The sequence below is a fragment of the Struthio camelus genome, chromosome W (assembly GCF_040807025.1).
Source record: "Struthio camelus isolate bStrCam1 chromosome W, bStrCam1.hap1, whole genome shotgun sequence".
Taxonomy (NCBI): Eukaryota; Metazoa; Chordata; class Aves; order Struthioniformes; family Struthionidae; genus Struthio; species Struthio camelus.
The window spans coordinates 68,265,076-68,292,926 of NC_090981.1; the positions used below are offsets into that span (position 1 = coordinate 68,265,076).

Consider the following 27,851-nt stretch of genomic DNA (forward strand, 5'->3'; position numbering starts at 1 on the left):
TGCAGCTACCGCTATACATGAGCACGCAAGCCATTTCTGTGTACAAAATACACTATAACTATTTTAACCAACACTGGTTGGTTAAAAACACTGTCGGATGGCAGTGATAGCCCAAATGAGACCTTACTGAACTTCCTCCACAGACTAGACGTAATGTAAACAACATCCAAATAACTGCTCAGGGAGTTCTTGGGTTAGTTGTGGTCGCAAGCAATGCTCTGGTTAACAACCTGCAGTTTCTTCACCGAATAGCTACAAACAGAAGATGCGGGCAACTGTTTACATCCAGCTTCAGGCAAGGAACCTGCCCGAAACTGCTGATGTCACATTAAATGTTTTCATAAAGGTACTTTTAAAGGTTTACTTTACAAAGAACCCTTCATCAGGACTGGGGAAGAGACAGAGGAAAGAATCCAGGTGATTGATGAATCTCTGACCCATCTTTTAAAGAATCGTAGCAACTAAGTATCACGCACATATTGCAAATCATATATATTACCAAAAAGTTCAGTACAAAGCAGCATGTGAACATGTCCCTGCTCGAATGAAAAATCAGAAGTGCATACGGTAATCATTTGTTTACCTGAGGCATATGGGAGGAAAAAATACGGATTGTCAACAAGGACAACTGAAAATATCTGCTTGCATAGAGAAACAAAGTCACCCCTATGCCAATAGCTGGCAGAAGTTTGTGGACAACGTTCATCATACCCTTCCTGCATATGTTCAGTGGAAAAGAGACAGAGTTTTACATTGATACCTCGGAGCAGGGACAGAAAACGTTCAGGAAGCAAAGGTAGTTTTTGCCAGGCATTTACTGCTTGTAATATGCAAAGGGAATTGCAGTTCAAGCAATGGAATTACCAAAGAGCCGTCTGCGCTCTGGAGATGTGCTTTATCTCGTTGCCCGTGATTCTAGAGTTACCCTGATGCTCAGAGACACCATTTTGCTCCTTGTAACACAACATAGTTGTGATGGTTAAGAACTCGGTTAAGCAGGAAGAGACGCTGGTCTAATGGCAGCAGCTTGTCAAGAGGAAAAATAAATGCTCTCTTTCCCCACCCTACTTCAGCCAAACCAGGTGCGGAGTTACTGTCGCAAGTCATCCGCATTGCAGATAAGAATAGCAAATCTTTGGATTTAAGAGTTGTTTTGTGAGTTCTTGTTCCACTGAATACAGTGACTCCAAAAAGAAAAGAGACAGATAAATAACTTATCAAAAATTGTGGTTTTGAACTACTTGTAAATGCATTCTTGAAAGTGCCTGCAAAACTTACCAATTTGCACAGGGTTCTGTAAGAGAGTAGGCTGCAGAGCCCTCCCTGGTGTGAACTTCCAAATTCTTCAAACGAGCCCTTTAAATAGGCACTGAATCATTTTTATTTTTTTATTTTGACACCTGCTTTTATATGAAAGAGTGCATTCAAAATTTTACATAACTGCAGCTTTTATCATGTCAAACTTATTTGTGACAGTATAAAGCTAAAAGAGAAAAAGTGTAAGTCCTAAAACATTACTCAAAACTATTAGTTTTTTAAAGAAAGGTGTAAGAGAATGATGAAGGTTATTAATGATACATTAAAATTCAGTTGAACTCCGGCAAAGTACTAAATTGGCGAGAGCTACGCATGCCAGTACCGAAGGTCTGAAGGAAACAAGCTCACGGCGGTAGTGAGATGGACAAGCAGTGTAAAAAGTCTTTTTCAGGTCTAACTCCTGCATTGACCTCAAGCTTATCAATAGATAAGCTCACTACTTCTTCTTGCCCAGAGGTAAATGTCTTTAAACTAGCAGCTCAGTCTGGGGCTTTGTTTTTTCTAGAGTTATTTCTCTCTCCCAGGAAAAAGAAAGAAAAATACGCAGTTGTTTTATAGCTGGTGAAGGAGCAAATCAGAAAAGTCTACTTCCTTCCCAAAACAGACCAGCAGTTCGAGGGAAGGTCCTAAATCCCAAGACTCTCCAGTCACAAGTGAGAATCCTAACGCTAAGCTATAGAATGCGACATTCTTTCCAGTCCACTGAATTTTGAACCATTTTCTTAAAAGTGGAATGGCTTTATTTGGCAGCATTAGGGATACCTCTAGGTAGCGTACAACAGGAGGATTTTGAGGGGTGGAGAGATGTCAAGACGTGGAATCCCACATTTTAAATCAGCCCAGAGAGATTACAGAATTAAACTGAGCTCTTCCTCATCTAAGGCAACGTAAAACAAAAAGTGAGACGCTACCATAGTCTTAAAAGGAAAGAGACTCCTGCTAGCATTTTTTTTTTCATATGCAAATATAAATAAAAGAGTTTATAAGGATAAAAGCATGCAAGAGCTTAAAAGTTTCCTGAACGTTAAGTGTTGAGCTGGAAACGCAAAAAGTACATAAGCACCAAGAACTACTGGGAACAGCATTCCAGAGCACCCGTGACCGAGGTGAGACAAGGTGTAGCTTGCTGCTTTCTTATGCCTCCTAGTCTGAGGCCTTTCTTTGTGGAAAGGATGCAAGCAGCTCAAGAGCTTCACTCAGGCACGGATTTCACTAAGTGGACCTGACAATTAGATACTGCAGTACTTAGCACCACTGTGTCTACACCTTCTTCGGATCTGGACTGAAATGTTGTAAAACTTAGCCGTTAAAGCCATCAAGACGGACAAACTAAGTATACTGACACTTGCAAGGAAGCGGAGATGAGAGATGACGCTTGAGGAGAAATTCTATCAGAGTAAAGGGAAAAGAGAAAAGAGAAAATGTTTTTTTGCTGGGAAAAGTTAAATATATTTTATAGATTAAAAAAAATAATCTGTAACCACCAACATTCCAACCACCAGGATACAGAGAAGCCATTGAATCTTCCTTCAAAAGATAAAGCAGTGGTTGCCCAGCCTAGGTGCACTGTATCCACCAGGATTTGCAGCCAGAACCACATCCTCTGTATGAATGTATACGCAGGCTGCAGGCAAGTGGTAGCTTTCCCTCTTGCTAGTTTTATAGATTTCCAGATAGAAAAATATTGCTGAAGACAGAAAATCATTCAATTCCAAGCTGCTCCAAGGACCATTAAGCCACCGCTACAGTAGATTTATACCCATCTCTTTATGATCTTATTGCCAACAGATGAAAGGCTTCCCTCAGCACCAAGAGTTTGATGTGGTGACGAAAGCATTAGTGGAAATTCTTCCCTCAAATTTTTTGAGTCAAAACTTTGGAAACTTCTTGGTTTTTAATACACAGCTTTCGAAGTTTTTCTTCCCCTCAGGGCTTTTCACCTCTTTTGGTAAGAGTGGTTACTCACCAAAACATCACAAAAAAAAAAAAAAAAAAGAAGTGGTAAAAGATACCAGCAAAGAAAAGAACAGCGCGTTAAATAAAGTAGCAACATTTCATAAAAGCTACAGCAGCTGGGACACCTTTCTGCCCCAGATGAGGAGGTGTAATGAGCCCTGTAAGATGCTGTACATCCAGTCTCTTGGTTTTCAGCAGGAAATTTTGTGCGCAAGACATCAGACCCTTCCCCCCAAGGCATTAAGTGTTAACATTGGTGTAATAGGCAGTAACAAAACTACAAGCCATAGTCAAATAGCTACTATTAAGAGTAGCCTTTCTTCTGAAAGGGCTGTATCTGCTTTTTGAGCTTACATGAAAGATTTTAATCAGGAAGAACCTTTTAAAGCAACTTCTGTGCCAGTTTTATTGCACTTTAACATGCAGTCATGTGAGGAGTAATGACCTAGTATTTTCATCCCTAAAATGAGACTGCATTGTACAGCTACACAAGAGAAGTCACTCAAATCCTCATCTGGGTTCATGAACTCTTTGGTCAGTAATTGCACAGAAATAGAATACGAGAAACCGAATACGAGTATAAACTACTTTTAAATTGAACTAATTGTCAATGATTAGGTGCAGTCTCTGATCTTCGCTCAAGTTCTACCTCCCAAGATCCATCTGTCAAATCCTCACCTTGTGTTCTGAAAAGTTAGTAGGTAGTGCAGCGTATGTCTATTCCTAAAGAACGTCTTAAAGACATTCACCAAATAACAACAATTTGCTGTCATAGAAGTTTGTTTCTTTCTGCTGTCATAGAAGTTTGTTAGTAACAGGCTCCGTTCTTTTCTTACGGAGAGAGACTGATTGTTCCCTGGTCTGTGACCAGACTGGAAAAGACCAGATCCATTTCTTTACTTTCTGCCCAATTCTAGAGCAGAAGGAAGCTAATTCAGGAAAATTATGATTTGTCTTCAATCTCACCCCAAACCCATCCCAAGAAAGCCTGCAGCAAGATCCAGTGTCTCTTTCCCTTTCGTCTTGCAATCAGTATTGCTTGGACAGAAGAGAGATGCTGGAAATAATGGAAAAACTCCCCCATCGTGAGCTGCAGATCACTATGATATAGTCGTAGTTACAGGGGAGCAGACTTTGTTCTAAACCTAGAACTACTGTGACCTGTCAGGCAACTTAGTCTTTACATCTCAAGGGAAGTTAAGTAAACCAGCTCAGTTACCTGACTATTCAGGAACTATGCAAGAGCCTACTCACTTCACAAAACTCTTTGCAGTGCCATAGGCCATCCTGATATCCAAACTGCTTTGTCTGCCTAGACAGAAACAAAAATCAAGTTTTGGCACCTGCTGCATTCTGTGCTGAAGACACTTTCTTTGCAGTTTCACTTTGACCTCAAAGCAGAACTTTGTAAAGTCATGCTGGCTATTTATTTTTGGCTCTCTTCTGTCTCAGAGGAAATACACAATTGTACTTCATCTCAGCTGAAAAATCCACAATTGCACCTGAGTTCAGACAGATTTCCTGAGGCAGTGCTCTGGGCAAAGAGAGTACATTTTGATATATGCCTTTCCCAGCCTTTCCAATCTCTGGCTATGTGAACACTGAAACAGGGGCAGGGATAGTCTTTGCTTACTCTATCCACAACACAACAAGTTTTCAACTGATTGGAATATAATCATTTATTTATCTTTACAGTGATGACAGAAGAATGTACAGGTTCTTTCACCCATAGGTATAAAAATCTGTTTATTTACACTGAGTCACAATAGTCTTTAACTGGGAAATCATTCTGTTCTCCTGATCCATCCTTACCAAAAACCACAGGAAAAACAAATATTTAGTACAGGCAATATAATTCCAGTAGGTTTGCAACCTGGCATCAAAAGCTCAGCTTTAGATTAAGGGTAATGTTCAATACTTAAAAAAGGACTTTAAGTCATAGGACACAAAATAAAGTTGCTTTTCAAATAAGATATATACATCAAAAATAGGAGTCTAAAAAAGGCATTGGTTTTAATGCTATTAGAAAGCTATATAAATGTGCATGGGTCCATTTCTTCTTATAACGAAAGACCGAAGGAGAAAGTGCCTCTGGCTTTTAGGAATTTCCTCCTGGGACAAGTCAGTTAAAAGTACCTGTAAAAGAGAAAGAAATTACCTCTTTTGCAAAAAGTCAAGGCTGATGGTTGAGTCAATTAGAATAACTTTGTTTAAACAATTGTAGTGCTTCAGATCCATGGTAAGAACATATTATAAGTACTCTGCCAGTGGCTAATAAAAAAATTAATACAATGTAAGTAGCTACTCAATTGTTGAGTCCTACAGATCCCTAGTTACCTGTTTTTGAACATTACCCACAAACATAACATGCTTTTAACATCTAACCTCTTTCACAATGCACCTTTGTGCATGTTACCCTTGTGCAGTATTTGATTATGCTCTTAAATCACTTTTTGAACTCCCATATTTTAAATACAGAATACTGTACCTTAAAAAGTTTCTTAATATATGCAGATCACACTAGAAAATTAATCAGTATGAAGGAAAAAATATTTGCAGCTTCCAAGCTATTATACATTAAGTAATCCACAAAAATCTTATTCAAGTCTAGAATTAAAGCCATTGAGGGGAAAGGAGTTCACGGAATAGAGCCAACATATTGGCTATATATATGTAAATAGGTATGAGTTCACAAGTTAATGACACTCAAGGTCTACTAATCAAATTGATTTCTGCAGAGAACTACAGTAGCAGTACAAAAATAACCACTTCTATAAATAGATTTATGACTCCATTACAAAATAATTATTTCATGCTAAATTAAAAAGTTCAAATCGACGGTTTGATCTGAAAATAGCAAGGGTTTGAAATTTCACATCTTAAGTCAATGTTCTTGCCTGACTTTCTTCAAAAACACCAATAATTAGACTTTCACAGGAGAAATACTCAAAGATTAAAAGTTTATTAGTAAATATCTACAACTTAAAATAATTAAAACATTCCAGTAGCCTGGAAAACGTCACGATTATCAGCCTGTTAGGTGGACTAAACAACACTGGGAAATAGCTCTCATTACAACATAAAGATCAGATTTCCATTTATGTTGCACCATTACAAAAAGTAATACAAATTACCTGCATTAGAAACATGAATATTAAGCAGCCGGTAGGCATATTGTAGATGGATTTTGCTTCTAATTGTAAGAAACAATATACCCTTAAATACGCAACCTAGCGCACAATCCAGACAGTGAGCGCAGAAGTAACGCCAGGCTGTAGGGCATGCCAAGGGTTACATTCTTTTTATAAGGAGAAGCCAAAACACTATGAAATTATCACTCTTTGTACAATTTTGAAGCAAAATTCATCATAGATTTTGCATCAAATTCTCTTTTCTTTAGTGAGTAGTAGAACTACAGTTAAATGGAGCACAATATGGTCATACAGAACTGTCCTTCAGATGTGAAAATAGCTCTAACGATACCTCTGAGGTCTGGTGGTTGTTCCATGAGAAGTGCTATGGCTTCACACACAACCTCCTTCCACCCTCAGCAGCCCACTATATATGTTCTACCCAGAGGTTCCCTGAGGTTCAAATGCCACAGGTAGCAAGAGTACCCGGCTCTGTGTGGGTTACAGGCACACACAGAAAGGGCAGTGTAACTTCTGTCTGGAGTCAGAAAAGTACGTCCCAGCAACAGCATGAGCTAAGGTATGGACAGCTGCAGTGCACGTCAGTAGGCCATGGAGAGCGCACCAGTTTGAATCGATCTGTTTAGCAGCCTTGCTAAAGCAGGTCACAGCTTGGCAACTTCCATCCTATGCCTACAAAAATTACCACAGCATAGTATTCACAGTTGTACAAAAGTTAATTTCTTTGTATCAGTCAAATGGGAAAATATATACATACATACATATATACACACACACACACACACACACTTTTCCCTTGTGGATAGCTACTCCAGAACAAAAAAAAAAAACCACACACACACACAAAAAACAAATGAAATCTTTTAAAATTTTAAAATTGGAGGGCTCAGAGCCAACACAACGATCTCCAGACAGAATTCTTAGTTGTTAAAATTTCTGCTTACTCGTTATGAAAAGGTCTTATCTCAAAGCTCTGAGCTTTCATAAATGAGCACTACTAGCTCAATGGAAACAAGAGAATAAATTGTCACTCTTCTGCAGATAATTCTTAAAAAAGGCTTTAAGAAAAGTGCATGGCAGATCAACAGATCAATACTGTAAGCAGGGATGAAATGCAAGAAGATACTTTGGAAAATAAATTTGTAGAGGCATTATCCATTTGAAACTAAATACAGAAGTTTCAGGAACTTGTTTTGTAACTTTATTAAATTAAATTTTGAGGAACAGAAAAATGTTTACCCCAGTAAACCTTAGACTGCTTTACCCTCGTTTCACATCAAGTAGTAAACACCAGAAAATATACCTGCTAGGTAGCAGGTACCTCTGGAATGGTTTCCAGAGAGTGGGCCTTTAACCTAAATGATGAAAAATACTATTTTTTTCCCTTCTCCGGTGATCTGTGTAGCATGTTAGGATGTTCATTTGCATGTTGTTCATTTGCATGGATGTTCATAGATGCAAAGCTGCCTCAGTGATCTGCTGATATACTGCATGTCAGCTAACATATGTGCTGGGAGAAAGCAGGACTGCTTCTGAACGAGATACTACCGTCCACCTGGTGACTGCTGAGTGACTGCCAGCAGCTGAGATGTATAAGTCTCAGAAGTGCCCCCAGGGATCTGACTTACCTGATTTCTTTTTATGCTTCATCTCCATTATCCATTTCTACATCTATATCTTTTGTCGTATCAGCTGCTCGTGACAAGATGTCTGCCATTAGTGCTTCCTCCAGTTTTTTACGCACTTGTTGCACCCGCTCTTCTTGTTTTCTGAAGGGAGAAAAAAAGTAAGGGACAGAAATGTCAGTTCTTCAAGTGTATTAGTAGACTAGGCCCATAATACCTGTATAAATAATGACTCGGGACTGGTTTCTCAACCCTTCCTTTAGCTAAAACCTTTATTTACTAGCTCTGTAATATATTGCCTCTGCACATACACATGCACAAAAAAGGTGCTTGACAGTCACACTGAGAGCACGCTGAGCCAAAAACCTTTCTGCTTCAGCACATATGTTTTACTTTTTCTCAGAATAGACAGAAGAATTGAACGTGACACATGATCCTCAACTCCTCTCAGCCTAGACATTTGAAAAGACCAATAAGAAAGTTAACAGAGCAGTATCACACTGGAAAATCTTTGTCAGGGTAGGTGTTCTCTTTCTTTTTTGGGGGGAGGGGGACAAAGGCAGAGAGGTTTTAGGGTACATCATTGAAAATCACAGGAGAGTCCCATCATTCTGAGCACTACAGAGGATATCTGAGGAAATTTCACTCTTTCCCAGCAAAAGTGCTACACATCAGGAGCCCCCTTACAGAATAGGGAAATACTAAGCAGGTTTCTAAGCGTGCGGAGAACTAACTACAAGTCCTACAGACTGCGTGCATCAGGGAAGATCCTCAAGGAGTATCACTGTTTGTTTATTTGCTCCTACTTCATCCATTCAGTCTTATCCCCTGGTCAGTGATGCATTTTAGATAACATCCACTTCTGATGAAACAAACATTTGTTTTCCTGGGGAAAATTAATTGAAAAATCTTAAATCAGGTACCAATACATAATTAAGATATTTTCACTCAATATTTGGTTTGGAAGGTAAAAATCTAGTTTTGCAAATGTTACTAGAAAACAAGGAGTCGTCTTCTGATGGTTCCCCAAGAGAATGCAAATTTTGCATCAGAAGGTTGTTTTTTTTTTTTTTGTCATGTGAAAAACCCACTTGTTCTATCAAGCTAAGTTTATCAAAAAAGAAAACTTTTAAACAAAGCATATGCTTAAGAATGACTAGAACTTATCAAAAGTAGGCACAGTCTGCACAGGAAAACATATGTTAGAATGCTGCAAACTCCCCATGGCTGCTTAGGATGGCAGGACAGATACCAAGAACCTCCTTAGAACAATTGAAGTTATATCCAACATGCTCCAGAGAAGCCAGAAGCCTCTGAGGAGCCTGTCTCTAAGGCTATTCAAATCTGCAGGTGCAACCACTACCATCCCTGACAAGGATCCCAGCACTCCACAGGTACTTTAGAGAAGGCTCTCTGCTTACAGAGATAGCAAAAGGAAAAAAAAGAAAACAAGCTGTTAGTTCGAAACAGAACTTGTTTTCTATCTTCCACCTGTTTTCTATCCTTCTTTTCCATGTACCATATATAGCTGTCTGTCCCAGAGCTCTTAACTTTCAATGGCTAGCGAGTAATCTTTTGAACCCTGGAGTAGAGAACCAATTAATAAAAAGATGCCTTATTTTTTTCAGAACCTGTGTCACAAAGGAGAAATAAAACAGAGTAGCAAATTCAGTATTTGTTACTGAATGAAAATGATTCTGAGAACATAGATAAGACGAATTAAAAAAAAAAAAAAAGTGACACAAAAAGTTGTCACAGTCTTAATTGGTGGAATAGACTGTGAAGTGGTTAAAGATTATGGAAATTATACAGTTTAATTACATTTCATTTCCTCCCTTTTTTGGCTTTAGAATTTTGAATTTAAGATACTAGGATCTTTCCGCAATCCACAACCTACAAACTCCATAGGAACAAGCTTCAGACTACACAGAATATCCATTTAGACCAACAGCCTCCTTCCTAGATTCCCGATGTTTCCTTACCCAGAGCTAATTTAAACTGTGATGATAAGATATGAACATGTAATGACAGCATTTCATAAAAAGTGGCTGAATGACCAAATTAGGGAAAATTCAGCCCTGGAATATCCTTAAAAAGTTCCCCCCTTTTGAGTGGCAGGAAAATTCCAATGAAAGAAAACACAGACGGGGCACTTCCCTGCTCTTACAAAGAATGGATCAAGGATGAAATTTAAATGTTCTTTGAACACTGTTCTGGTCACGAGGCATTTTCAGTGTACCTCATGGAAAAGTCCTGAAGTAACACACAGCCAATGAAGATACACAAAATAGTCAAGTTTACCTCCCTTTGTCAAAAAAGTCACAGGGTGCTTTGGCAGCCCTACCCATTCAGTAACCTGAATTAAGTCATGTACAGCTGAGTTGGTCTTCTGCGAGGCTGCTCTCCAGACATGCAATCTAACATAAATGTCAGCAGATATCTTATATATCAACTTTGAGGACTCAGGCATGAAACAATCATAAGCTACACCACCTTGTCAGGCTATTTTATATGAAACCTTATTTTAAGTAATACTTAACTACGTTGATGAAGTTTTGAAAAATATATGCTGAAGCATAAGCTCAGTTTATCCTAGAGTTTGGAATTGTTAATCTGATTTGTACCAAGCCCTTTCCTACCATCTCAGACTGGACATGACAACAGTGGTATTTAACTCTCCGCAATACACAGAACTGATAGGCAGTTTCCTGTATCTCAGACTAGCTTCTGCTATGAAGGGCCCAGGCTTCCCATTTACAGTGTATGCAGTCTTCTCCAGAGAAGGTTGTGCCTCAGTTCGCACTTTGCAAAGTCAGGAGAGCACATGGATTTCCCGGGTTATCTCATTTTTGAATTGTCAGTGAGCTAGCTGATCTCCCAGGCAGCAATAACCATGAAGTAACTCAAAGCACTCCCAATCCTGAAGCGTCTGATCTCCTAGCAAACAGATTTTGTAAATATTAAAAACACAGTTCTGTTTATACAAGCAATATTACTTTTAAAGCACGTGAACTACCAAGAGCAAATGTTTAAGTCCCAACAGCAAAAACACACTGCTAATACAAAAGTGCTCATCTTTAACGCTAAGTAAAACTCTTAACGCTTAGAGTATCTCCATTCAATTTGATTAATTTGATTCCTTATGCTAATTCACCACAACGGCAATAAGTAAAACTACTTCAGGCCATTAGGTCAACAGCAATCCTTGCCGATGTATATTTTTTTTATAGCAAAAACAAAATGGTTAGGAAAAGCAAGCCTGGCAGCCAGCAGCACTGCCAAGGAGGGCAGACAGGCCACTCGCGAGTGCCTGCCTCCTCTCTGCTGGCTGCTGCGAGAACCACCACCAGAGTGGCTCAGCCAGCAGCACCACAGTCCCAGGCTCTGTGGCTCGCAGGACCTGCGGCTCTCCGGATCCATGGTTCCCCAGCATCATCCTGGCGATGGAGCTCCCAACATAGCAGTGGCCTGTGGTGCTGCATCTTGTCTCCCCAACTATATTACCTGCTAATAAACAGGTCACATGCTCTTTGTAGCCTTCCTCCCTGCAAAACACAATCTTCGTCCTTTAGTTTAAGTACTATTGCCTTAGAAAGCAGGTTCAAATTAAAGACTACTCCTAACATAGAAATCTACAAGCCTCTACTTCCAATTCTGATTATACTTCAAGTAGAAAACTGCTTTATACAACAGGACTGTTTATAGCTTTCCATTCTTTATTTTCTTGGTACTTAGAATGATTTCTTTGTCAACTGTACTTGCATTCTTCTCAGCATACACAACTAAGCAATGTGTGTGTGCTTTAAAGACGTGTAATTGCATACAGTTATGTGGAGTCAAACTGTGAGATTGTGTAAGCCTCTCCTCTGATTTCTCCATCTATTTCTCTGTACTGTTAAACATATTGAAGATCATTCAATTTACTTCCATATGTACCAGCTCTATCCAGTATGTCACCAAAACAAAAAATTGCATATAGCTCTTGTAATAACATTTAGTTGCAGCGGGAACACAAGGGTATCTTTACATTTCGGATTGGTGTCAGATTAGCGGGGAAAAATCCACAGAACCAACTTGTCCCTGTTGGTGCACCAGTTCTTCCTCCCAACATGAAAAGACAGAGATAATACCCCTTCCTCCCCACTGTTCCAGAACTTTCAAATATATTATTTTGTGTAGACAGTCTAATTACGAACCACCACCTTAAGTGCTTATAGTAACATCTACTCTATTTCTATGCAAAACATACTCTGGAGCGTCTCAGCAGCTGAGCATTCTGTGGTACAGATTCCAGAAGTCTTCTGCTAACCAGATCTGAGCTGCACTGCTGAAAGGAGACTTAATTACTTGTGTGTTGACTGTATTTGCTATATTATATTAAAGTCAGGTTTTTCAGTTTCTGTTAATTTCTCCCTCCTCCCCTGACCTCTCCAATACATCATTTAAAATAGATCTTTCCCATCTCCTCCGTACCTCTCAGCAGACATTAACCACTGCTAAGACAGCATGCTCTAAATGGTAGTTACGGAATTTTTCAGATGTCTAGTTAGTGTGCTTTCCTCAAATACTCTGTCTTAAACTGGTCACTAGATCTAGGGTCAGAAAGTTTATCTCATAGGTAAGACCGGGAGGAATTATTTAGGTTTTTTCCTCCGCAACACAGTATGGTGTGATCATTTTACCTTGCAAGTTTCTTATTATTGAGGAGAGCTCAGACTGTGGCAATGTTCTCGATCTCTCATTTTCTTCCTTTGGCACTTTATAGTTCTTGTGGCTTTAGTTTGTCATACTGAAAGGGAGATTTGTACAGGGTATTGAGGAATATTGTGAGGGACTAAGCTACAGCTGACTAGTTTGGATCAAGGTTCATACAGCTTAAGAAGAGGATGTTCTTAAGCCAATGCCAAACAAACTCACAGAGCTTTAAACTCAAATTACTCTCCATTCCTGTCTCATGGTAAATATAACTTGCTTTTGGGCAGATTAACAGATAATTTTTCTTATCCATTATTGTGCAGAGCGTGACATTGCCAGACATACTACATAAATTTACTAAAGCATAACAATTAAATAGGTTTAACCGCTTACAAGAAAAAGCAGAAGTCCAATTACCAAGCTATTTCAAAAGGGCAATTGTCAAGACAAATGAGAAAGTTCAGGAACAAAACCTACTAACACTAAGCACTCAGCAAAGAACCTAGACTGAGCAAGAGATAGAGCTGCTGAAAATTAAAAACTGCGATTTTCAGAAAGGACTTATGTGCTTTAGGAAAAGAAATCACCATGAAAACTATAAGCTTTAGAAAATCCCGCTAAAGAGAGAGACATTTAAAAAGAATAATAGACTAGGCTACGAGGCAGAGCAGAGCTGTAAGTCAAAAATGAATTTCATAATGGATTGAAAAACTTCATCCACCTAAGCACAATTACAAAAAATAAAATCCACCTATTCATTATTTTCAAAAGATACCATTACGCAGTTCATCCCAAAGGAGATGAGAGAAACGGATCAGAGCATTTATCCAATAGAGGCACAAAGGATGTCAAACCTAGCCTTTTACAGAAACAGAGGCAACTCAGTAGTGTGGTTCCAAAGAAGAACATGACTAGATGTTGGTCAGGAAAGAAGCTACAAACACAAGCTGCGAGGCAGCAGTCTCAAGATAAATAATCTGACAGATTCTGTTAGCAAGGAATTCCAAAAGCATTCCTAAGGAGACCAAGAGTTGGATGTAAAGACCACTGGGAACCACACCACACTCATTTTACATACCTACCTTTCACTGGACTAGCATTAAGAAGCCCAGAACTACTGAGAAGATACATCTCAGAACCGAAAAAAACAAACAAACAAAAAACAAAAAAAACCAGGTGCTTGTTCCTAGTGATAAGGAAATGTGTTTTTTTCCTCATCATGCATTTATAGGAGGATATTTAATAAGTTTTCAGGGAATTTGCTGAACCAAAAGAGAACAATTTATGTTTTACTCTCATTATGAAAGAGATTTGCTATCGTTGCATGACCAGGAATATTTCTAAGTCAAGCATGACTCAAGCTGAGAGCTATTTTACTAGATGTAAACAGCTGCTAAAATCACCCCTGAGGAATTTATAGCATAAAAGAATATATGCTTGCACCTGACCAGATATCCCCAAGGGTGAGCTTTTCCTTACCATTACCTAAGTTCAGGAAGCAACTCCACTGCTTTCCTTAGTGATAACAGGTACCATATTCTGATTCTACTTTTTCATGCAGTGTGTTCTCTGGATGGTCTTAAAATGAAAGACAGGTTCACACAAACAGTATGTAAGGGTAGCTTTTAAGAATATTTAATCCTTTTGTAGCAAGCTGTCTACACAGTCATGAGCCAGAAGAGACACCTAACTTGCAGTTTATTCAAAGAGGAAGAGTTGTTTCAGTTCAGAATCTGTGTTCTTCCTGAGCTGCCAGTGATAAGTATCTGATATTAAGTTCTGAGACTCAAAGACTTATAAGACAAAGAAAGAATTCTGCTACCTATAAGTAATACATGTTGTCAAACATACGAAGAATACTTCTCATCCTGCCCCATAACTTTCTGAAACAAAGCCAGAAGAGTTTAACTTTTGAAAGCATTTCAAGTTGATGTTTAAGAAAAAAAAGCAAAGTAAATCCCTAAGCACAAGACTGGAAATCAGATAATCTTACACTCTGCAAAATTCAGCCAGTCATTTCTAAGCATTTCTAATGCTTAGAAAAGAATGTGATGGTAGCTGACTTTGGTGCCTAGTGAATTCCATAAAGTGGCAAGATGCAAGTTTGGTTCTCAAATTCGCTGCGTAATCTAGAATTAATTAACTCAAAATGTGATACTAAAGGCAACATTCATCCCACCTGTTGATTCATGCTAAGTAAGAGTAAAAAAAAAAAAAAAAAAGACAAAAAAAAAAAAGGAAGACAGGATTGTGCATTAAGCATTGCCACATTCCAGCAATCAGTCAATGCAGCATGAAAACTCTCTTCACTGTGTCCTAACCCTCGAGCGCAGTGCTGGAGCCTCTGCTTTCAGAAACCAAACAAAGGACCTGTCTTTCATTGAGAAGAAAATTAACAGTGCAGCTATAAAAACAAACAAACAAACAACAACAAAAACTTTGTCCATGGGCAGCTATCTGTGCTCTCCCTACCATATCCCAATCTCCCATTTCAAAGGAAGTGAATTAGCCACAAATCTATATGCCAAAGGGCATTATTCTCCCTTGCTGAAACTCTACTTTTAAATTGAGATCAGCAAACTTGACAAAAAAAGAGAAGAGGGAGGGAAGAAGGCCAATACTGATCACAGCTTCAGCTTACTGGTTGGGCACTCCCTTGGGATAGAAAATGTGGGTAATGACTTATGTCTTATGGAATATTTTGTATTAATACATCTATCACAAAAAGAAAACCCAAATTTTCATTTTTCAGGTTACTGAACTAATCGTTATGTTCAAGAAACACGTTCACATTTCTCTTCCCTTATCTCCAGGATTGCATTGAGCCAGGAAGGAATATACTTCAATTGAACTTGCTTGTCATTTAATTGAAGACTTTATAAAACTTACCTAATGTCATCATCTGTAACTATGAAAGCTTTGCAGAGGGGTTGAGATGTATTAAGCCAAACAGCTGGGTTCTTTTCTACAGCTGCAGAGAGCTGTCCCGTGATAGGCGCAGAACTGGTGTGCAAAGCACTAGCAACAGCTGATAACAGGGTATCGTCGTTGTTACCTGGGCCGACTCCTAAAATAAGGATAACTGAATAGTTAACATTCACATTTCACACAAAACTTTCAGTGGCAGAGCTCTTCCCAGGTGCTAAGGTTATATACGTAGATGATATTATTGCCACTGGATGTGTGGCTATATAATCTAAACAGTTAAATACAAGCTCTTAAAAATGGCTTTGTAATAGCACAGTTCTCATTTCAGTGTAAGTCAGCATTTTACAAATCATCCTATTTCTAAAACTGGCTAGTTTCTTTAACTTACACTAGCAATTGCAATATCCTCAAATTTTTAATAAAGATGACCAGATCATAAATTTATCAGTCACATATTGAAATAGTTTCTTAGCATCTTCATGATGTTAATCTACACCAATATTTCAATAGTCTTTGCTTTAATGCTTTAAAGGTATTAAATTAATTCTAGAAAATAAACAGGGAAGGTTTTTACAACATTCAAATCCCTGTGAAAATCTCCAAGCAGTAGAACAAAATTGTTAATTCTGAACTATGACTTGACGATTTTTTAGATCGATTTTCGCCAATAAGAGCACAGTTCTGAAGCATGGTTTCTGTTAACTACATAAATGAATCAAAAATAAATGGTTTTGGAAATTGAGACATTCTGTCAGCAAATACATTCAGAATTGGAAGTTTACTAAATCTGATTGTAAACTTAAAAGCTTGTCAAGAGCATCAAAAGTCTGTCCTTTTTAAGCACAAACTACTTTGTAGATCTTGAGTAATTGCAGTAAATGAATACAATACCTTGAAGACCCTTAGGTAGCTCCATGGATTTTATGATTTGTTCACTGACATCAGATGCACTGAGGCCTTGTAGCCTCTTCTCCCAGAAAAGCTGAAAACCAGATAACAAGGTTGCTCATTAGAATAGAAAAATAATCAACTCTTGGTGATGAACAAAATTCATGAGCAAAGTAGCATCAGAATAATCACGGGGACAGACAGTGCCTAGTTGCTTACAAAACAATCAACGCAATAGTCCTGCAAGCTACCAAAAAGGTAATATCTTATCCACTGATGGAGTTTCAGTTATCAGGAACATACTTGCATGGGCATTATGCAGTGTATGTTGAAATATTGGAGCTAGCTTTGAATTTTATAGCGGTACAGCTGCACCAACACTAATGCTAGTGAGTAGCTAAACCACTTCAAAACCTATCCGAGCTCAACGATCTGGCCCTTTACTAAGCTGTGTAGATCTCTCTAGACTTATCTGGATCAAGTCTTACCACCTTCAGTAAAATGTGTGTACTAAATTCACATTCACTTTACTTTCTATTGCTTGATGTAGTTGCTGGAAACATGACCTAAGAGATTTTTGTTCAACAATGCAGAATTCCCTCTTCGCTTCTATCATACTGGTCTAAAGATTCCTCCTGAAGTTCTGGTGGAGGTTGGCAAATCCTATCCTTTAAAGTGGACCTTTTCTAGTTAGCTAGATAGCAATGAAAGCCAGTTAAAAAGTTGATTTCCATTCCACAGGAAGCTACATTTAAGAAATAAGCTCAGTAAGGAGAGAAGCGAGAATGTAGCTATGCAATTTCCTGTGGAAAGGGTATTCTGAAATAGTTCGACTTTTCTGCAGGATGTGGGGGAGGGGGAAAAAAAAAACAAAAAACTATTGCTCTTCACGCCTCCAAAATCTGATAGAAAAAAAACCCTAAGCAAGCAGCTATACTAATTCCTAGGAAATTCCTTCTTGCAGTTGGGAACTCAAAAGACTTAGTTTAAGACAGGGCTACCAAATGCCATATTCTGTTCTAAAACTGGAATTTTCCTCTTCTCTCCTTTGTAGGGCCTGTATCGCTAGCCACACCTCGTTAAAACTGAACCACTGTACATCAGTGATTCTTATTCAAAAAAAACCCTTTATTTCCAGTGACAGAGGCAGTAAAGCAAGGAAAAAGCAACAAAGAACGTGTACTTCAGCATTAAGAGTACCTCTGATTGGAAATAAAGCAGGTAGTTATGGTAAGAAAAATGCAATAATCTCTACAACATGTCTGTACAGCTTTATAAATCAGTAGGACAAGTAATACTTGTGTTCACTGATCGATTACTATGTCCTTTTATAAGAACTACTTATTTAAGTGCTCTTAGCTGGACAGTAGGACATATTTGTAACCAAGTCTAAATCCATATGGCCTAGAAAACCCACACAGGATCACCAAGCTCTTCAACTCTTTGCACAACTCTTGACAACATTGTTTGACACATTCTTGACTTCTCCGTGATTTTGAGAGCTTTTTGAAAATATACGTCACCACTCATGTCTCATTTTACTAGAGCCACTTAAACTTAAAATACTTTCTGTAAACTTATTCCTCATGCGCAGCTAGAATTCATTTTCACCGTTCCAACCCAGGTTTTAGTTACGCTGTTAGTTGAACATCCAGGCATCTCTTTCATCTTGTTTTAAAATGTTGAATATTTAGTACCTCCAGTCATTGACTTCTACTTTTTACTAATATCGCTAAGATATCATTCCAAGGAAACACTCTGGATGCACTGTAAGTCATTACTGCTCCGTGGATGAAGCGGCAGTGTCTTTAGGCTGTCTGGACCGCTAAAGAAATCCTTGGTTACAAAAGCATAAATAGCAACTCACCAGCTAAACTCTAAAAGGATTATTAAGACTCACAAAAATTAAGTTAAAGTAAAATCCTTTTAATTCAGTATTTCATCACTGGATTAACTTCCCACCTTGATAAAAATCACTAGAAAGCTTATTAATTTTTTGCATTGTTTAAAGAATTTATCCTTCATTCCCCTTTCCCCCTCCATTTCATCATCAGCTAAACAAAAGGCTCACCACCTCCAAATCATAACTCTATTTTTATATGCTATAGGTCACAAAAATAGCTTCTGTTTACGCAGACTAAAATTAATGGGTCTACAACAGCAGCAGCAAATGCATCACCAAATACAGTCAGGTATTACTGGTTTTTGATCCTTCAGTTGCCTACTCAAACCATCACTGCACATCACAGAGGGAATAAGGGATCAGGAGAAAGGTTAGGATATAGAAGGATATAGAAGGTTGCACAGGAATGCAAATGCATTTGCGAGAGAGTTGGGTACTTTAAGAAGGATAACTTGGATATAAAAAAGCTTAGAACATTTGCAAAGTGGAGCACAATAACTGATTGGAGGGCTCTTCCAATACCAGTATTCACTCAGTTCTTTAAGCCTTAATTTTCAATGCACCAAAGAATCACTTCAGTATCAGCAATCTGACTGACTTTGGGGTCAATGCAACATAAAAAAGCACTTAGGATTTAGTCACAAATGCTTAAGCAAGATCGAAGAAAAAAATATCTAAACTAAGTGCACGGCCACCTGATACAGTCCGGGCCCACTGAGGCTGTACCAGTACATCCAGAAAAGCAAGGTTCCTGTCTCCAGGAAAGGTGTTTTAGCAAATATGACCCTGTTATCCAGGAAGAGAATACTGATAGGACTGGGATAGGAAGGAATGAAAGAAGAACCAGAGTTCAAGATTCATAATTGTTATGATGTGATATTTCACAACTAGTGCAAAATAAATGAATAATAACTTCTGAGTATTTATCAGCAGGTTATGAGTGTTCATCCTATTGAAGGATGAAAAATAGCCCCATTTCAGTTTTGCTTGAAGACTAGCAGTTAGGGAACGCAAACCGAAAGGAGCCTAAAACACTGAACCTGCATTTACTGATACTTGAATATTCTAGGTTCAGAAAGACTCAGTAGCCAAGTGCCCCATTTCCTAGGAAGCTTTATGCCAAAGGTGACCTGTTATGCAATAATTTCTTGCGGAGCAAGAAATATATCCCTTATCACTCATACCTGCTCTCTTTGGGTAACCCCCTTTTTTTTTTTTTTTTTCCCCTTTCCCTGTGACAGAAAAGGCAGCATGGGAAAGCAATGTCAAGGTCAGCAGGGTGGAGCAGAATTTTCACTTCCTTGTTGTTCTAAAATTCTATAATGGCAAAGCTGTACTACAGCTGTTCTTCTGAAGCTCTTTGTTTGGAGAATTATAAAATATTGCTTCCTTCATAATTGTTTTTTGTCCAAGAAAAGCCATTCGTGACTAATGGTCAGCTATAATCAAAATTGTAATCTCTGTAAAAACACAGTCTCCTAAGTAACTATTATTTCTCATTCAGAAAACAAAGAAATGATAGATTAGCCTCTGTATTGCAAGAATTACCAAGTATAAGCAGGTTATTTCTCTAAGGAAAAGGTGTAGCACCTAAAGTCTCTTTTGCAGTTGCTCAAGCAATGGAAGACTTCAGAAAAAGTTTGCTGGAAAGGGACCTATTCCAACTTACTCTTTTTAAAATAACTGCACATATGTTCTTAACGTTCAAACATTCTTGTTAAATGACTGATTTATATGTAAAACAATTAATAAAGAACCTTAAATATTTTCAACATTCTACTTACAGAGTATTGAAAATATTCTAATTGTCAACACAATGTACTTGACTGGACAAACTCCTCCTACTCAAAGTTACAGATATCTACTCTTATTTTCCACTAGGAGACAGAAAAAGCTACTGTCTAATTCAGAAGTATGACGGACATAGCAAGTTTAACAGCACAGTCATAATTCCAGGTAGCAGCCTTGCTATCTTCCCAGCTCCCTAGAATCGTATTGATTTCCATGCTGCTGGAATACAGAGTCTACACAAAATACAGTCAACATATCTGCATTGTACTGCAGACACAGACAGCCTGGGATTTTGTTATGTTTTCAAATCTACTCTAAAGGTTAAGTGAGACCAGAATGCCCAAAGTTATTGTTTGAGAAACTACTCAAGTGTTTAATATTGCAGGCAGTTAAATCAGGAAATATGATTAGACAGAGGTCTTTTCAAAGTGTCCACGGATGATTTTAAAGTGAACAAGAACTCCTGCGTGAATCTGAAAAATTTCTTTCCTCTTTTTATATCCAACGAATTGCTCAGCTCTGCTGAATCCATAATTGCCCAAGAAAACTTCTCTGTTCCTAAACTTGCCTGGGAGAGGGTGATGGAGCTTAGCAATCTTATCAGGTTCCTTCCACTTCTCTTCTTGATAATTCTAATAAATATTAACCAAAGAGCCTTCTAAAGTGTTCCAACCCTACCTAATTTTAGACTCCAGTCCCTCACAATTTGATCCATAGGAAATAAAATTGCCTCTATTTGACAAAGTATGAAGTGCTGAGAGCTAAATTCTTCTTCCTTGTTAAGAACTGTTAACAAGGAGACATAACATAAAATGACATCCTTTAATTTTTATTGTAAAGTAGGCTTTTTAGACTGCATATATCTTATGCCAAAAATGACTATGGTCAGCTCTGGTTTGTGATGTATCACCCTATTTAATCATCAATTACAACACAAATTAATTACAAACATATATGACAGTAACTGTAAAAGAGACTTTTAAACCAATTCTGAAGAGTACTTTTGGCCTTCAGACAGATGATGTCATAAGTAAACGTAATTGCTCAGGTTTATCCTGAGGTGGTTAAAAAAGCTGTCTGCCACAGTGTTGGAAGAATCAGGTGACATAAGAGATGACTAACTGATTACCTGATTTCCTTTAAATGAGCTTCAAAGAGGAGGCTGGCATTCTTTTAAACAGTGAAGGCATGTTCTGGGAACGTTTGTAGCCAAGTACATTAGGGAGATACTGAGTTATCATAATACTGAATTAATAAAAGGTTTATCACCTACATAAACACCTTTTTCACCAGTGTGATTTCAAATGATCCCTAATACCACAATCAGTAGTATACAACAGAATCAACTAGTGATTAATCAACTCCTCAGGAGTCGGAGCTATCTCAGTCCCGTATTTCAGGTACCATATGGTTGGGGGAGAGGGCGGAGGAAGAATGAGTGAGCTTTGTAGGTTACCCTGAAAAAGGCCAAGGAGCACAGTGCAGCTTGAACCAAGAAGCCTGAACACACTAAGAGGAGGATAAGTATTATAGAGAGGACACAGACCTGAACCTTTTGGAGACACAAAGTGAATATAGATACAAAGGGCAGTGACCCATAAGGAGTTTGATTTGCAACATCATTGCTAAATAGGAAGGATGGTGGAACAATGTGGTTTTAAGACAGTACTCGCTATCCCCAATGAGGAGGATGCCAGAGATACAGTCGCCCGTCTTCTGGATTCTTCATCAAGTCCAGTTTCAGTTTCAGCAATGCTAATCTCCACTTTTTTAAAACGCAAACCATGTTCCTCTTAAGTTTATTGAAAATGTATCATACTTTATCAAACCTTATTTAGAAGCAGTAAGCTTAATAATGGAGAAAGGGCTAAAGCAAGGGTTTAATGCAGGGTTCCTTCTCTTATACTGGCTTGTTAGTGGAACCTGCAAGGAAAAAAAGGCCAAAACCACAGAAACAGTAAGAAAACCTGTCATAAATGAGCTTATGGAAAGCCAGCACATTTTGAACGGGGTGACACTTCCAAGGGAACATGAACATACTTCAAAGAGCACTGTAATTGAGACAATTAGATTTGCTATTTAGGAACTTACAGATAGTCATATAATGTGATTTAGATATAAAGAGTTTGACAAATCTCTGTGGATTTATTGAGCAGAAGCTACTTGGAGGAAGAAGATTAAGTGTGATAGTTAGGAGGAGAGAAATCTAGTGTGTACCAGAAGATTCCTCAGAGCATGCATGCACACATATGGGGCTCAAGCTCTGATACTACCCAGTTTCAGGATTCCCCAAAACATTTCCATTCTTTCCTGGATGAAGTTCTCCACTCTGGTAGTCAGTAATCTACAAAACCTTTAAGAAAGGCTCTGAAAGCCTTGAAGATTCTGTCTTGCAGAGCCGTTGTTTGAAAAAAGCTTAGATAACCTTGTGATGCTTCTTGCGGGCAACTAAACACATGCTGAAAAAACGGAACCAGCAGCTGCCACAAAGATCTGTTGCTCTAGTTGTCAGATTTACCTATACCCAGATCATAAGCCAACTATCATTAGTTTATCTTTCCCGGGACTATCATAGGATTTACTGCTTAAAAAACAGCTGCTGCCAAATGTCTCCCTGCCAGCACCAATAAGCACGTCTTCTCACTCTCACATCATGAAAAAACTACTGACTGCCAAGGGAACTACAGTACTGGTTTATTTTGATCTCTGCGTAAGGAGGCAGGCCAAAGAGAATTTTCAGTGAATTCTGGTTAGACTGTCTCTTGAAAAGGGAGAGACAACAGATATAAGCGGATAAAGCTTTTAGAGACGGGTATCTGGAAAACCAGAAGCAAGAATCCCTTTACCAACTTGGGCCAAGTTCGAAGAAACAGGAAGGAATGGAACTGGAAGAGGTAACTGAATAAGCTTTATATACAGACAGGCTTTACAGTCAGTGTTCTGTATTCATTTGAATAGCCAATGCTGATATCACATGTACAGTGTCTGAACAGGGAAGGTGTACATCTGAATAGGATAGGAGGAAACAGTGATGTATATAGGGATTATGTGTGTAAGGAAAATATAGTTTTTATATCTGGGAGGGAAGAAAATTCAAATATATTTGCAAGGCTGTATTGTCTGACAATTGTATCTCAAGTGATAAGTGTTCTATGTGATGCAAACTTTATTAAGAAAACAGAGGAGTTTTCCAGCACTTTCAGTCCTCACTTCTGCTTCTTTACTTTATCTCAGCAGATCACAATAAGAAAAGAATCCTGACTTTCTGAAAAGCAAGCAAAGACCATATATGTTGATAACTTTGACATTCCAAACAGTGAGAAAAATGTCTGAATTAATTTCATGCTATGCTCAAACAAGATGCGTGCCTTTGTGGTTACATGCGTATAAAGGGTGCACATAGGATTAATAATTCAAGTTCCCTCCATGCTTTTACAAGAAATACCTATAATTGTACAATGGAAATTTGCATGTAAAGCAGCAAGATCATCTGAAGTAGTTTAAGAAATCTAACAGCTTAAGAAATCTGTCAATGCTTAGGACTTGCTGCAGTAACTCAGAGCATGCTATGTACATTAGATTGCTCTGTTACAGGTTTTTAGTGGAAATTTTACTGAAAACTCACTAGGAGTTTATATAAGAACAGCTGCAACCAACTCTTCACCCCCTTCCCCAAGTCTCCCACCAAGCTGATGGTCAAAACCATCATAGACTTGCTCAAACAGCCCAAGCAGCACTCTAACCGGGAGGAAAGCAACGGAATAAGACACACCAAGGTTTGCTTTGCTATTAGATATAAAAGATGAATTTTTCTACGTTCAAAGCAAATAGAGGTACCATCTCTTCCAAATGAAGTATGTCAACACAGCATAAGATTAGTGTTTTAAGTGTCCTCTTCCAAAGATGAGCTGATGCAAATGAGGAGAATGGAATCTGATTGAAAAAGAATGCTGAAGCAGTGATCAGCAGATGATGATTACTTTAAGATCTTGCTATAGCTTGATCTATTAGAACCTATCTTAATGGGGCAAGGATTTAACTCAGGTAGGTTTGAAAACTGCCTGCTCTGCAAATCCTTATGCAACGGAATAGTCCATTTTCAAAAGACAAGAGATGCGCTCCAGAAGATTTCAGTCACTAGGTATTTGAAGAAAAGATTCTAGAGGAAAGAAAAGGGGGAGGAAATCCTCAAGTAAGAAAGGGTTCGGAATCCATCAAGATATGAACTGCCAGACATCCATTTCTCTTGTCACAAAGGTGCCATAACTTTCATATGATTTAGTGATTATTACGAGTTCAGCAGACATGACTGGAAGGAAACCCTGACACACAAAGGGTAACAATTTAAAAAGAAAACCCAAAGAAGGTGAAGAGAATCAATAGACACATGCAGTTATGCATCTTTTAGATCCGAATGTGATACACTTACATGGCCCCTGTTGAACTTCATGGGACCAACAGTGAGGTTAGTTGAGGCCTTCAAATCTTGCTAAAAGACATCTCAACAAGATGATCCAATATGGCTCGATATTTCTTCCTTTTCTTTCTCACCTGAATTTAGAGGATGCAGAGTCTAAATTCCTTATGTTATTTCTTACAAGAATAGCATTCAAGATGTTTGAAAGTGCAATATTAGAGACAGCTTGGGTTTCAAAGGAAATGATGTTAAAAGTTAGTGATATATGAATGTTCAAAACTACGACCATGATTCTGTATTTTCTTCTCACCCCTGCATTCCTAGGAAAATAAGGTATTTCAATATGATGGTAGTAACACTACAGTGACTCAAAGATACAAGTTAGACTTAAAAACAATGCCTCAATTCAATATACATCACATTATGTAGTATAGCATTCCTTCTTTCACTAGATATCCTTTTCTCCTCTGCTCCCTCCTCCTCTTATAAAACAAAACCAAAAAGCACAGTATGAAGAGGTGATCCGTCATTGATAGAAAGAGAATTATCTAAAGGAGATCTTGTATAACACGAGTTTACATAAAACTGTTTTGTATTTATAGTGGTAGTATAGTAAAAAAGGGATTTAAAATAAAAAAAAAATTGTATTTGCACAAAGCTCTTCTATTTAAGTATTTAAAAGAGATACATAGTTTGTATCAAGAAATTATATATTTTATAGAAACTTCTATGAAGAAGCTGCATATGAAAAAATCTTGTATTTGATGTCCAATTGTGACAGTAGAGCAAATAGCTGTGTTTCAGTAGGAATGTGGTAATCAAATCTGAAAGAAGTTTTAGATTAAAAAAAATATTATTCTCCATATGAACAGACTGTTACTTCTGTATTTTTTTTTAAAAACTGTATTTATTACAACACATTTCTAGAAGCCATCTTCAAGATGGAAATTCTCATTTGTAATTGAAGCACAGCCAAAACCAGGCAGATTTTCAGCTTGTTTCAACTTTCTGAGCTGTAAGAATGGAAGTACAGTAATTCTTACCTGCCGTGGCTGCTCTGTTACTCGCTGTGGATCAGATCTCACTTTGTTACTAGGATGATTGGTAACTTTGGTGACTGGTTGTTTGAAAATCGATGCTGTTTGTCTGATTGGCAAAGTTGTATTTAAGTCTGGTTTTCCCTGTTAAAAGAAAAAAAGTGAATTAACAAGTGTTATACACCAAAAAAATCCATATAGTAATGTTGGATTCACCCTCTTCTACTGATTGATTAAAAAAAAAAAAAACAGCTTTTTTGGGAGTAAAGATTTCCCTTAAATGCTATATCCAACTAACCTTTGTAGTCCTCCATTTTAAAGAAAAAGAAATGTAACACTTAACTAGCTGCAGGTATTTTCACCATCTTTTATAAATTATTCTCTGGAAGAATCAGACTGCTTAGAAGTCTGCCTTCTCTTTTGGTAAAATACATGTTATTTGTGTAATTGGCTTACACTCTGAAAAGAGACAGCTTCATTATCAGGTGGCAATGTGAATCTCCGAAGCGTCATGAAAACATACTTGTAGCAAACAGCTTATATTTACAGAGTTCCAAGTCCTAAAGGCCAGCAACTTCCTACATAACTCTGGTCATTAATTTCCTAAGTGATTCCTATATCAAAGAATTCTTAATTGAGTGCAATAATTTATTCTGGAGAGAAATTAAAACTATTCTACTTTAACAAATTCTGCTGGAAAAGCTAGATTAGTTAGGTTTGTGAACTGATGATTCCCAGCCATCACAGATAACACTTTACTGATACATCTTGTCACATACAAAACCCTTCAAACCATCAAACCAATCGGATATACTGGAGCACAGCTCCCCTGTGTAGGTATAATCTTGAACAAACTTCAAATCATGGGAAATCCACTGGACACCTATACATTTTTCTAATTAACTGCTGGGGAAAGTATCTGATATTCACAGAGGGACAACAGAAGAACAGATATGCATGTATCATATACACACATGCGCAAGCACAGTGTGAGAGAAGGGGGACACAGAGAACAGAGACAACAGTAATTTAACTACATTTTCTTTATATAAACTGATTTTTGAAAATAGTCAGCATGAACTATTGCTCCATTTCAAATTAGAAAGGCTACTCTAATTGCTTTGTTTGAAAAATAACTCAAAAATATAACACTAGATTTATTCTAATCTGGAAGACAGGAGGACAATTTTTCATCATAATTTATTTGCAAGCCTTATTTTATGTAATTACAGTTAAGCTGGCTGTGTGCCTATTTTGTTTTGTCTTTCCTCCCAGTAGCTTTTGAATTTTTTGCCCAACGTCAACCAAACTTTTAAAAAGCCTTCAGAAAATTTCTTTATATGAGTTTTGTGAAAGGTGGTATTCAAGTAGGGATGGGAGCAGGGAGAGCAAGAGCGTAGGGAAACATCACCACCGAGGGAAAGGAAAGCAGAATGCATTTTCTGTGTAGCTAGCCAACAGTCAGCACATACTTAACTCCAGACCATCACATTGTAAACCATTTCCTGCCAGGGAGTGGGAGCTTTCAAGCAGGAAATCAGAGATACTTAAGTGTAAGATTAAGGAATACAGATACACATAGCACAAGCATAAAATGGCAAACTTTATTACTCTAAGTGCTTACTAGACAATTTTTAGAGTTTCAGTACTGAAAGAACATTTCCAGGCCAAACAGCTTAAGGTATTTCCCATTAGTTTTCTCACTCATTTCCCCACTCACTGCTAGCAAAATGTGTCATACAGACACTAGTCCCAGACAAAACTGATACCAGCTTCCTCAGAAGTGATCTTTAATGAAACAGGAAGGTCATATTAACATGCATCATATTTCTGGTATCAAAAACACTATCAAAGCTTTGGAGCTTAATGATACATTCATGTTCACTACAAATGAACAAATTCAAGTGTGAATGATCTGAGCTGTGTGGTTTCAACTAAGCCTGGGTTGGAGATACTGCTAGTGCTTGAATCCCTCTGTGTAGCAAGAGCCCCAAAAGAAGCATTTGGGCTGGGGGAAGAGAATTTTCCCATAACCTCCAAGACTGACGAAGAAAAGCAGAGATACAATATCAGCACACCATGTCAGCTTTCATAAATCTGTCACTCTATCCAAAAGCAGACTGTTACTTTGAAGTGCTGTGA

General features: G+C 38.0%; 1 protein-coding gene across 1 annotated transcript in view; it reads right to left on the reverse strand.

Annotated features, from left to right (window-relative positions):
* Positions 1 to 4,926: 4,926 nt before the first annotated feature.
* The window catches only part of LOC104138482 (methyl-CpG-binding domain protein 2), a 43,186-nt gene continuing 20,261 nt past the window's right edge, over positions 4,927 to 27,851 (reverse strand). Inside the window, exons 3-7 of the mRNA XM_068924380.1 lie at positions 25,716 to 25,853; positions 16,565 to 16,655; positions 15,635 to 15,812; positions 8,054 to 8,194; positions 4,927 to 5,409 (exon numbers count right to left, since the gene is read on the reverse strand). Coding sequence (XP_068780481.1) covers positions 8,065 to 8,194; positions 15,635 to 15,812; positions 16,565 to 16,655; positions 25,716 to 25,853 — 537 coding nt within the window. The 3' untranslated portion in view covers positions 4,927 to 5,409; positions 8,054 to 8,064. The remainder of the gene's footprint in view (positions 5,410 to 8,053; positions 8,195 to 15,634; positions 15,813 to 16,564; positions 16,656 to 25,715; positions 25,854 to 27,851) is intronic.